Raw genomic sequence first — 13,660 nt, 5'->3', positions numbered from 1 at the left:
TATGAGCAAAAATAGCAAAAACTTGAAGGAAAATGTGTTTTTTTTAAATGTCACATCTTTTAGAGTGGATATCTCGAAAAGTGAAACAGATATAAAAAAAGTTGTTGGATCAATATTGTAGGAAATTAGGTAAGCTTTAATTTCTTATAGAATAGTCATGTCTGTAAAATGCATAATTTTCGAGTTATATGCGAGAAACCAAAAAATGGTACCTTTTAATCACCCCCACCCCCTTAGCACAGTGGGTAGAGGTGGGGACTTTTGATATGTTCTCTCCTCACTACACTAAATAGAACTGCGGGGTAAAAAATTGTCTTCCAAACTTTTCCCTCTATACCCTTTTTTGAGCATTCATTGCCTGGACTAAAGTACAAATACTAATTTTATTCTCCCTACTAATTTTATTCGTACTTGACGAGAGGCATTGAATAATGATCGTCAAATTTTCATTTCCTGTAGTTTTATTCCGTACAGTAAGTTAGTTGTGAACTAGTTTTGCTTCTTGTTTAGAATAAAATCTGGCCCCTGTTTCATAAAAACTTAGAAGTCCTGTAATACAGGAACAGCTGATTTTATCGGCTATATTGAGCATGTAATTGGAATGGTGATTCTCCTGTATTACGTGACTTAAAAGTTTTATGAAACAGGGCCCAGATCTCAAAGGCAGAAACACACGAGGCGTTTTTTCAGACGAGTCGGCAAACCAGTAAGCTCTCTGATTGGCTGATTGAGTTGGCGTATCGAGAACCAGCCAATCGGAGAACTTTCTGTCCTGTCGTACAGTGCCGACTCGTCTAAAAAAACGCCTCGTGTGTCTCTGCCCTTACTGTCATTAATTGTCTGAGAATTTCAGCAAATCAAAACATAGACTAAAACTAACAATAAAATATCAATGGACATATTCATAATTATTATCAAAACTAGTGAATAAAATCAATATAATAGTGAAAGGCAGTCTTTGGACATAGGTAGACTAATATCTAAAACCTGAAAGCTCGGTTTCATCTTATTAAAGCCTGCCAATTATAGGGACATTTATCAAGCAACAGTCCTTAGTCCTTTTCTTGAATAGGTCAAGTAACTACACTTCCTTTAATGTGGTTGGCAACAAAATTAAAATCCCCTTACTCAATCACTCAGTACCCAGTTCGTAAAAAGTTGTTTATTAGCACTCAATTCTCGCAACATTCCTAATGAAATGATTGTGAGTTTATTTCAATACATAGTATTCAAATATATTATAAGAAAATATTACATTCATATTCATAACACATAAATGACAACTTACTAAGCATATGAGAGAGCATAAAAATCTGATGAATATGATGATAAATATTACAATATATGAAAATAAAGGAATAATGTGCTGGAGTTTGAAGTACAGGGACCGGCATATTAATCTGACGATTTTGTAGTAATTGCTATGTTTGAACCACTGTCATTGAAAAGGCGGGAATGTTGTACATCGACAGGTCTATTCTTGCCATTTCAGTAGCCAGTATGTCGTGGTCAAGTGAACATCAAGCGATTGTGATTGAAGCTTATTTTTAAAATAAAAACTCAGTTATTTTAACACAGCATTTATGTCGCATACATTTCAATAATTTGAATCGACACGCGCCTGTTTCCAGTAGGAATACGATCTTGTTGTGGGTAAAGAATTTCAGGAACACATTGTCCGCTTTAAAACGAAACCAACAGGACGAAAACGAACTGTGAGAACGCCTGAGTAGCTGTTACATGGTCTCCACGACATTCAGCAGCGAAACATGCTGAGGCGCTAGCCATTTCTTATTAAAGTGTACAACAAATTCTTCATTCCGACCTAAAATTCCATCCCTATAAGATAATGTTAGTGCAACAATGCAAATTATTGGGCACATTGCAAACCCGCTTGCGAGTTCATTCTCGAAAATTTCAACCAAAATTCCGTTATTCTTTCAAGTGACGAGGAACATTTTCATTTTTCGGGATTTGTGAATAAACAAAATTACCGTTATTGAGCAGCCAATAATCAACAGAACTAAAGGAAGTAATTCAACCAGAAATAGAAGCAATTCCACAAGTGATTATTGAGCGAGCAATGGCAAATTTTAGAATTAGGTTAAGTGTGAGAAAAGTAACGGAAATCATTTGGATGCCATAATCTACAAATAAAAAACTTTGTGAGTAATCTATGTAGTTCACTAAAAATTGTAAAATTTGATCTTCAATTTGATATAGTATATGATTTAATTGTACGAAAAACACTTCAGTTATTATCCCTTAAAAATCATCAGGTTTTTATTCCGGGCCCTGTACATTGTCTAGAATGTTTTCCAATAATATATATTTCAAAAACATATAAAGGCAGATGAGTTGAGGATGATAACCATGTGTAGTACCCCATCACCAAACTTGCCCGTATGTACCGTGACCTGGGGACTTCACTATTAAATATGTCACTATCAAAATAGTCTTGAATTGGAAACTGGATTACTTAAGCTAAAGGGTAAAAGATGCAAAGGCAGGCCGAGGGAAGAATGGATGCAAGAACAAGTTGAACTCAAGAAGCTAACAAAATTTGATCTATTAGGACAATGAATTTGACAATATAACTCAACTAGGACATTCTTCACTTTATATACACTATACAATAAATTGAACTTTATGTAACTATGATATATAATGTATATAATAATAATATATTATGAACTATTATGAAGTAACATTGATGATAATTTGAAATCCAAGGCTATATTTTTCATGAACATATAACATAGAGAACACACCAATAGAGAAGAAATTGAGTTATTTAAACTGTGTGGGTATGCATATGCCGTGTCAAATTAATAGACTGAGAGAATATTTTTGCACAGACAGAACACTGGAAAGGCTTCTCTTTTGTGTGAGTACGCATATGAATGGTTAAATCACTAGAAGTGGAGAACCTTTTAGTACACACTGTACACTGGAAAGGCTTCTCTTTTGTATGAGTACGCATATGAATGGTTAAATTACTAGAAGTGGAGAACCTTTTAGTACACACTGTACACTGGAAAGGCTTCTCTTTTGTGTGAGTACGAATATGAACAGTCAAATCACCAGAAGTGGAGAAACTTTTAGCACACACTGTACACTGGAAAGGCTTCTCTTTTGTGTGAGTACGCATATGCCGTGTTAAATCACCAGAAGTAGAGAACCTTTTAGTACACACTGTACACTGGAAAGGCTTCTCTTTTGTGTGAGTACGCTTATGAACAGTCAAATCACCAGAAGTGGAGAAACTTTTTGTACACATTGTACACTTGAAAGGCTTCTCTTTTGTGTGAGTACGCATATGCCGTGTTAAATCACCAGAAGTAGAGAACCTTTTAGTACACACTGTACACTGGAAAGACTTCTCTTTGGTGTGAGTACACATATGAATGGTTAAATTACTAGAAATGGAGAACCTTTTTGTACACACTGTACACTGGAAAGGCTTCTCTTTTGTGTGAGTACGCTTATGAACAGTCAAATCACCAGAAGTGGAGAAACTTTTTGTACACATTGTACACTTGAAAGGCTTCTCTTTTGTGTGAGTACGCATATGCCGTGTTAAATCACTAGAAGTAGAGAACCTTTTAGTACACACTGTACACTGGAAAGGCTTCTCTTTTGTGTGAGTACGCATATGAACAGTTAAATTAGAAGAATGAGAAAACCTTTTAGAACAGAATGTACACAGATGAGGTTTTTTGAGAGTAGTTTTGCATAACACATTCTCTTGTTTGACATCTTCTTCTCCCAATCTTTCATTGCTACCTTCTTCCTCCTCTTCAGCAGAGGAGTCGCTCCCACAAACAGCTGATGATGACAACTCCTAAAAGTAAAAAGTCAAAATATCAATATCAAATTACTTCAATGAACAAATGATTTAATTCACACATGACAAATCACAAGAAATAGAATTCACAATAAAGTTCTAACATCATTTAATGATACTGAGCTGTAGGAGTCAATGTGGGAAGGATAACTGCTCAGATTTTTGTGGAGTGAAGGCCAGCCCTGCAAAGGTCAATGAAGGCCAGAGAAGGTGAGCGCTGGCAAACCACCCATCCACACTCTTGTCAACAAAGCATCCTGTCTCCTTTTTTGTCGTCTGCTCTGCTCTTTTCGGTGTGACTGAGTTTATTTAGGCCTAGTTTTTATTATGATACTTTTTTATTATTTTTTGGGGCTTGTATTGTGTCCATTTAGTAAATACAATGGTCAAATTGCAGTGCGGATGGCAAGACTACCGACTGGGCCAATGTGTGGATGGCAAGACCAGCGACTGGGCCAACGTGTGGATGGCGAGACCAGCGACTGGGCCAATGTGTGGATGGCAAGACCAGCGACTGGGCCAACATGTGGATGGCAAGACCAGCGACTGGGCCAATGTGTGGATGGCGAGACCAGCGACTGGGCCAACGTGTGGATGGCAAGACCAGCGACTGGGCCAATGGGTGGATGTCGAGACCAGCGACTGGGCCAACGTGTGGATGGCGAGACCAGCGACTGGGCCAATGTGTGGATGGCGAGACCAGCGACTGGGCCAATGTGTGGATGAAACATTAAGTGTAATACTTGTGCTTTCACTTATTGGTGGTATCTAACTGAATCTGGAACCTGAAGGACAAGAGTTTTGCATGATTGTAGGATTTGTGAAACAAATGTGTGTATAACAAATCTGAAACTGCAAATATGATACAAATCCGAAATAATGAACTCTTGTATTTAGTTGGTTGCTATTTGAAGTTGATGTGGAAACCCCAACTCTGAAGTGATGACCATGTCACAGTCTGATCAACAAAACGTCATATTTCAATTGATTTGGGACTGGGAGATTAGAATAATATGTGATAAGGAACAGTATAATTTATCAAATGAGCCATAGTAAGATGGGTATTGCAAATATTCAAGAAGATTTTAATAAAGGATTTTTCTATCTTTTAAAAATGAAAAATGTAATCCAGTGAAATTGAATGACTTCTTACATGCAAAATTGTTATTCCAGAGCTAGGAAAGTGCAAAGTGTCGTCATTGAAAGGTGATTCAAAAATTCATTTTATAAAATAATTCAGTACAATGATTTTATCGAACTCGATACTCAGTTCTACATTCTAATGAGGTACTGTTCCAAATCCAAGCAAGGATGATTGATACAGATAGGCTATGTCCATACCTCACTCCATATCACCCATAACCTTATAACCCATAACCTTTTTTTGCTAACCTTATAAATAAATAAATAAATAACCCATATTCTTACAAAATTATCCACTGTCTCTGCAAACTTTAATACCTAACATTATTAATTTTCACAACCAAAAATAATCAATCACTGCACAATTCAATTCACTTCTTGCTCCTTTCAGTAAATTGAAAATTGATTTCATCAAGTTATTGAAACTAATATTCAATTCATTCAATACAGCAAATGAGAACATTATCCACGTAATATCTTTATTAGAAATAAAATTGATACTAATTTTAAATGAAAAGTTTGAAAATGTTCCTGTATGTGAAAAAGTGAGTTTGTATATGTAAACTGTTGGCAGTGTTCTCATACACATACAAAATACTGTAGTTATAAGATCGATTACCTATTTATATTCATAAAATGTTTGTTTGAGAAAATACAAATATTGCTCAAAATAACTTTGCCTTGTGGAAATTCATTGAATTTAAACTGTTTTTAATGCAATTGAAGTTACCTGTTCCTCATCCGGAATCTCCTGCTTGCCAAGCCAGGGCATGCCATATTCTATGTCGATTTCTTCTTTAATAGATGCCCTGTCTTCTGGCCATTCTTCCGATTCGCTTGGCTCGGACTTCACCTTTAAAAACAGAAGAAACTGATTCAACCAAAGTTGTTGATAGTATTGGAATCAGTCTAAGCACAATGGGTAGGTTAACATGGTAGGCCTATCATGATGTGATAATTATTATCAAAGTTAAGTATTAATACCATTAAAGATAACCGGCTATAATGAGCTTATCAATTACAACTGATACGTGGGTGCATTGGATGCCTAAAATTATATGGAGCACATTTACACACCGTTTTTATATGCAAGGGAGATTAAAAAGTTTTTGACCTGATCTGCTTATTCATTTCTATTTGTAGACAGAGTACAAGATTGGTCTAGACTAATAACTTTATAGTCTAACTAAGAAACACCTTTCCACAATTTAAAATGAGCCAGATCGACAGTATTTAATTTGAATTTTCTTCTAATAATTATTGTTGATACCTAGACCTACACAACTTGTCTGAACAGTGAACAGATAATTATGTTTGTTCAACATGCTCAAAGACTAGTCGTGTCGTTCTTTAAGCCGCGTTTACACCGGAGTTGGCAACCAATGATTGCCGACATTTATCGGCAATTTTGAGTTGCACGCATTAAAACAACTGCAACTCGCATTGCCAACCGTAGTTGGAGACCGATTTGCGAGTTGGCAATCGAAATTGGTTTTCCGACCGGAGTCGGTAAAGATCAAAGGCGGTTGCCAACCCCGGTTGGCAATGCGAGTTGCAGCGCTAACTTGAGTTGCAACTTGAGTCTGCAACTACCCCGCTACCCCTCCCGCCTGTTGGCTCCACGTGGTCGCGCTGCGTCAGTTCCTCAGTTCAAGCAGGCTAGTCGTCGTGACTTGTTGTGTTTTGTTGTTTGGTTGTTGTTTGTGCTAGTGCAATGTAAGCTAAGCTATACATTACTCAAGCTAAGCTATATATTTCTTAAGCTATAGAGTTTCTTTGTTTGATTTGGAGTTTTTTTGATGTATACATTATTTCTAATTTTATGAATTGTGTTACTTTGGAACATTAACTTAACTTTGTGTTCATATTTTATTAACAAGTCACTACCAGGTTGCAACTTTTTTTGTCTAGATTTATTAACAATTAACTTTTGTCTAGATTTATTCAACTCAGTGCACAACGTAAACAAATAAAAGGAATCTAAAAATAACATTATTTAGTAATTTTCTTTCTTTGCTCACCTGTATGTTATCCTTCAGGAAACCTATAACAGCCTCACAAATCTCTGGCACTAAAATAGATATCGCACTTTTGGAAACTTTAAACAAATAACTGATACTAGTATAAGAGTCGCCACTCGCCAAAAAGCGCAATGTAATAGCCAATCTTTCTCGCACTGGAATTGCTTTCCTGTAGTTAGTATCCTGTTTACTAATTATGTGTCCAATACCAACAATTAAACTTTCAAAATCGTCACTTGACATTCTTAAAAAGTTTTTTACACTGCCATCGCATCTCAATTCTCCCGTCAAAGGATCTGTATCATCTCGATTTAAATAATTTAAAAGATCGCTGCCGCTATACTTTGCTCTTGCCTGCAATGAAGGTCGAACCCAGTATCTTCTCGGTTTTCTACATTTTGATAAAATAACACACGCTGCCGCAGCAAGAACAACCTCTTCAGCACTCGACATTCTACATACTGTCTGATTTTCTACATACTGTAAAGTTTAGTTGCAGTTGCAGGTTGCAGACCTAAAAACAAACTATGTGCCCAGGTTGCAAGTACAAGTTGCAGACTTCCATCGGCAACTAGCGTCTGCAATCGAAATCGGCAATTTTTTATTGCCAACTCCGGTGTAAACGCGGCTTAAGGGGCATTCCAAAGTTGCTATAGTGAGGTCCATATTATTAATAGTCATGTATGAGAACACATATTTTAGAAAAATGCAATAGCCTTTTTTTGTGTCTTGTCTGAAGCTAAGATACTACACATCTGTCAGACATGTCTGTACAAATATTTTCTGTCAGTGGCAATGGCAAAAGGCATAGAACAAAATGTTTTGAGGTTAAGGTTTTGTGTCTTTGATGCTTGTTTATTTCCCGTTTGCTGCTGTATTTGAGGTTTAATTATTTCTTAAAAGTTTCTTTGCTGATGACAAAACTTGTCGGAATAGACACGTTTGGCAGACTTGTCCTGTTGTTAGTGACCAGCCTAATAAAATTACACCTTAACATGAAATTGGGATAATAGTTCAATTTCGATCTCCTGACACAGTCTATCTGGGCGCTTCAATAACGACAACAGTAATAATTTTGATACTTTAATTAGGGTATTATTTGATGGCATTCGAGATGAAAGGCACAAAAAAGCAATGAAGGCTAGTTCAATCTATTTTGGTGATTTGATGAATAAAAAATGTTAGCCTATGTGAATAGCTAAGCCTATGATAAAAAATAACTTTGGCCAATATGAATAAATAATAATACTTACAATAGATTCCATGGTATTTCTTTTCTTTTCACATACCAATAAACAACTAATCAAACAAAACTGCAATGTGACTTATGTGACTGTGGAGAGGGGTGATTCTGGACATTCAAGAAGGACACAGCCACAGAATAGGTACAGAATGGAAACTGTCAATAAAACGGGGCCGCGGAATGGAAATATCACAAACCACTCTCTGTCTCAGACAGCACCGTATCGCGCAAGCGTTAGCAACGGGTTTTTCCCGTTCCATTCAGTCAGATCTTTGAATGTAACGTTCTTTGTGATGATGGTTACCGAGTACTGTAACTGGAGCCAATCGTCATTCTATTTGATGAAGATATTATTATCCAATGATGATTAATCATTAAATTCAATATAGTAATCAATATATTATGACTTTATTTAATAAAAGAAAGAGTTCTTTTGAAAAATATAATTAATAAAATATAACAGTTGATATTTAACTGATCTTAAAAAACACTATAACCTTTGACTATAGAAAGAAAGAATTCTTTCTATAGTCAAAGCTATAACTAAGTCAGCATATTGTCATTTCAAAACAAAAACCGAACCCTCAACCTCCCCTTTTACATTTAAAACATCAATAAACATAACCATTTGAAAAACCCTTTTTTCCCTTCCAGCATATTGCAATTTCAAAGCAAAATCCTAACCTATCTTTCCACCTTTGAAATATCAAAAAGCATTATTCTACCTGGACCCTAGCCCTTTCTAGCATATTGCAATTTAAAAGCAAAAACCTAACCTAACCTAATGGAACATTATTAAATATAATCCAAAAAAACCTAACCCCTAACCCCTTCACATTTAATAATTTAGATTTCAAAGCTAAATCCTAACCCCCTAACCTATCCTTTCACATTTGAAACATCAAAAAACATAGCTCTAACTGCACCCTAGCCCCTTCTAGCATATTGCAATTTCAAAGCAAAAACCTAACCTATCCGAATAACACATTATTAAATATAACCTAAATAAAACCTAACCTCTAACCCTTTCACATTTGATACTTTAGATTTATTCGTCATCTTTAGAACAAAACATAAACATGTGGTTCATTTCATGAACATGTTCACAAACATGTGGTTCATTTCATGAACATGTTCACAAACATGTGATTCAAAGCAAAATCCTAACCCCCTAACCCATCCTTTTACCTTTGAGACAGAGAAAACTCCTATAAAACTCCTTGTAATACTGTGCTTTGAAACATCAAAAAACATAACTTCAGCTAGACCCTAGCCCCTTCTTGCATATTGCAATTTTAAAGCAAAAACCTAACCTATCCTAATAAAACATTATGAAATATAACCTAAATAAAAACTAACCCCTAACTCTTTCACATTTGTTGAACGAGACAAGGATAGCAACACCATTGCAAATCATACAGTACCATTATAACGTGGACCTCACTATAGATACTCAAAGAATACTTTTGAATAACTATGTTATAACTGTGACTGTTGCTGGCCGTTACTCTGTTTCTGAGACAAAGAGAAGCTCCTGAAATATCTGGAACTCAAAATATCAATGTTAAATGTCCTATGCTTGAAAACTGTTGCTGGGTGGAACTCCGAATATTTGGCAAACAGCGGAATTAGAAATATCCGGAACTCGAAATATGTTGCTAGGCGGAATTGGGAGTATCTGGAACTCAAATTATTTGTTTGTCAGATGGCGGAATTATTGGAAATATCTGGAACTCAAAATATCGGCGCCAAAGTGGGAGTACTGGTAATGTGTTTGTGATTGAGAAATGGTTCAAGTCTGACTTATTTTCTGGAATGATATGGACTAATTATCCCACTTAGGGTAATTCATAGCTCATTATATATTAAAATTATATTGGTTTATAAAATAATAGTCATGTACATATTATGCAAGTTCTCAAAACTCTGTTATCTGTTCCAAACAAGACTGACGACTGTTGATGTGTTGATGAATTTATTTTAGGTTAACTATAGAACCCTTCATTTGTTTTGCGAGAAATTTGTTTCATTCCACATCTACACAGTCTCGCTAATAACGATCGATAATGTGAGTTCCGTATATTTCCTATTCAACATACTTCCAATTCCACCAGCTGACAAGATATTTTTGAATTCCGCCGGCCTGCACGATATTCGGAGTTCCACCTGTCAACATATTTGGAGTTCCATATATTTCCAATTCCGGCTAGCTGCAAGATATTTTGAGTTCCAGATATTCCCAATTCATACGACCCAATAAAACGCCTATCTAACCAGAAAATGCTTTTCACATGGCACAAATAATATAGGGAGGTCCACGTTACAATGGCAGTGAAGAAAGATAGTGAGGTCCATGTTATAATGGCAGTGAAGAAAGATATTAGGAGAAAAGGGTTGCCAGATCTCAGCCTTGCCACCCAAACAGCTGATACTGGAATATCTGATGAATTTAACTGTTCATTATTGTTGAAAATAGTTAATAATATTTTATTTGTCAAGAAAATATTTTTTTAATGATGCGATAATAAATTTTTATGATTTAGATTAAATATTTTGTCAATTAGTTGAATTTTCTACATTGTTGATAAACAATGTGGCAACATCGCAAAGCGTGAAAGAGATAGCACTATCTGCTTTGTCGACTGATAGACAAGGCTATAACATGGACCTCACTATATTACAATGCGGCGCTTCCTAACAAGATGGCGGATTTTTGCGTCAGGGTACTATAGTGAGGTCCATGTTATAATGACAGTATTTGATCAACTTTGGTTTTGCTATCCTTGTCTATCATTCGACAAAGCCGGTGGTACTATCCTTTTCTAGGTCCACAATCAGGCCAATTATGACAGTGTAGGAATATGATTAATTAATGCAGAGAATCGGCATCGCTATTCTTCTATCTTCAACTACTGTCATTATAACGTGGACCTCACTATAGCCAAGTTCCCATACCACAGAATATACAGAATGGAAACTTGTAATCAATCGCCTATCTAACCAATGCTTTTTACATGACGCCAATACTAAACACGTCACGTGACCTTGGGAAGTTCCAATCCTGGTCTTCTGATTGGCTCGTAGCAGTAAACCAGATCCTACCATCAATACTATTACAATGCGGCGCTTCCTAACAAGATGGCGGATTTTAGCGTCAGGGTACTAGCCAAGTTTCCGTACTGTATGTATACTGTGCCCATACTGTATGTATATTGTGACGTCACGTGACCTTGAGAAGTTCCAATCCTGCTCTTCGGATTGGCTCGTGGCAGTGAATGAGAACAATTGATCCGGATCATTAGAGTGATCCGAACCTACCCTCAATACTATAGTGAGGTCCACGTTATAATGACAGTGTAGAATTGACAATACTGTTGCTGTCCTTTTCCATCATACAACAAAATAGATAGCGCTATCTCTCTTTACAATGTTGTCCGTTTGCCAGAATATTTTATTTTTACTTTTGACAGTGACTGTACAAAAGTAAACAAACAATTCTCGAAACGAAATTATTTCCATTGAAATTACTTATTTTGAATAGTATTTTTATTTTTATATATCATTTTAAAAATAAATTGGAATGGAATACCTACCAAATAACTCAATTTCTGTTGTTTTGAGATTCAGATTAGTCTGTTGTATATCCATACTTTTTCACTGTTAAAATTGAACTTGAATTTCAAAAAACACTTTTGGAGTGAAAATGCACTTACTTTTGTAGTGACAATCATTTCGACCTGTTGTCGGTCTGTTTCAACAGGTCGAAACGATCGTCACTACAAAAGTAAGTGCATTTTCACTTCAAAAGTGTTTTTTAAAATTCAAGTTCAGATTAGTGTATCACAGCTTTCAAATTAGCCGCCATTTCAGGTTTGTATAAAAATGAAAATCTGATCTCAGTTATTGATGCAAATTTTTGAATCAAATTATGGAAAAATATTTTCCTTGATCATTTTGACATTAAATTTATTATTTTATCAAGGAATAATGATAATTATCATTAGATCAAATTTAATGGGATGAATTGAGTAACAGCTGTGTACACTCAGTGACAAAATGGAGAGACTTGGCAACGTTTTTCTCCTATCTTTCTCCACTGGCATTATACCCTGGACCTCACTATATTCACCCCGCTCCCCCTCCCAACCATAACTACTTTCATTTCTTCGGCACGTCTGACTGATAGACCTCCAGTCTCCAGTACTAATGCCCAACAGTCAGTTACTATTCGACCTCTGTTCAGTCACAGAGAAGAGGAATCCCTTCTCTGTGCTATATTACAATGTGGCGCTTCCTAACAAGATGGCGGATTTTTGCGACAGGGTACTAGCCAAGTTTCCAGCGGTGCCATTTAGGAATGGCGGGGGGGGGCTAGCATCCCCCAAGGATCAGATATATAATGAAAATGCGGGTCTATATATCTACACGAATCCTTAGAATTTCATACTGATTTAAAACTGTTTTTAAACAGCAGTAGTATAATATTCTCCTACAGTATTAACAATGTAGCAAAATTGCCTTGAAAATATGGCTACGGGTAAAGACGGAGAAATAAAGAATATATTTTTCTCTGTGGTATAGTATAGTTGAAGCTTGAATATAGAATGGGTACAATTATTTATCAGGACACAATAAGTGAGTTATAGCATAAATTTCAACGTGAGAATAACTACAAGTTGCAAATGTCACAGTGAAAGCAAAAAAGAGGGCACAATCGGACAATCAAAAATGTACATATACAGAGTTGGTGAGAATTATGGGAACAGCGTAATGTTTCTTTAGCTTTCTTAATTAAAGTTATTTTCCAATTAGAATATAATCCCCTATGAAATTGTCATTGTAAAAGAAAAACTTACCTGTTTCCATGATTTTAAGAAATCTGTTTCAGTGTATTTAGGGCCTCTCTGTAGGCCTATATTTCTAATAAATATTTCATGATTTAATAACTATAAAGTATATGTTTGTATTATTATGTATTATTATTTTGATACTTAACCACATTTGTATAAAACTGGAAAAATGAAGCATATATTAAACATCTTCAAATCTAACATTATGGGGAAAAACCCAGGACCTCTATCCTTTGGGGGTATTCCCCCCCTAAGGGGTGTCTACATGGGGGGGGTCATGACGCCAACAGCGTCATATAAATTTTGGGGGGGATTAATTTTAACCTAGAGACAGATTCTCTCTAATAATTTTATTTTATTCATTATTTATTTTATTATTATTTTATATATTCATTACTGTTTTGTATTTCCCAATGATATAAATGATGAGTTCCTAGGCTACTGAAATAAATTACTTATGATCAGTGTAAGCGCCAGCTTACGGTTTTTGGAATCGTATCGAGAATTTTAATTTGAGAATTTTCCCGCACTTGGATTAGCTGACAGGCTTTCAACT

At 35.7% G+C, this 13,660-nt stretch overlaps 1 protein-coding gene across 1 annotated transcript; it reads right to left on the bottom strand.

Annotated features, from left to right (window-relative positions):
- Nucleotides 1-1,142: 1,142 nt before the first annotated feature.
- LOC120349461 (zinc finger protein 239-like) lies at nucleotides 1,143-8,426 on the bottom strand. The gene is made up of 3 exons (XM_039419657.1): nucleotides 8,265-8,426; nucleotides 5,721-5,843; nucleotides 1,143-3,844 (listed from the first exon to the last, which is right to left on the bottom strand). The coding sequence occupies exons 1-3, from the start codon at nucleotides 8,274-8,276 to the stop codon at nucleotides 2,795-2,797; spliced, it is 1,185 nt and encodes a 394-aa protein (XP_039275591.1). The 5' UTR covers nucleotides 8,277-8,426; the 3' UTR covers nucleotides 1,143-2,794.
- Between the last annotated feature and the right edge of the window lie 5,234 nt (nucleotides 8,427-13,660).

Source organism: Nilaparvata lugens, chromosome 1, assembly GCF_014356525.2.
Source record: "Nilaparvata lugens isolate BPH chromosome 1, ASM1435652v1, whole genome shotgun sequence".
Lineage (NCBI taxonomy): Eukaryota > Metazoa > Arthropoda > Insecta > Hemiptera > Delphacidae > Nilaparvata > Nilaparvata lugens.
Note: the sequence above shows the minus strand (reverse complement) of the source record. Positions and strands in the feature narration are given on the sequence as shown.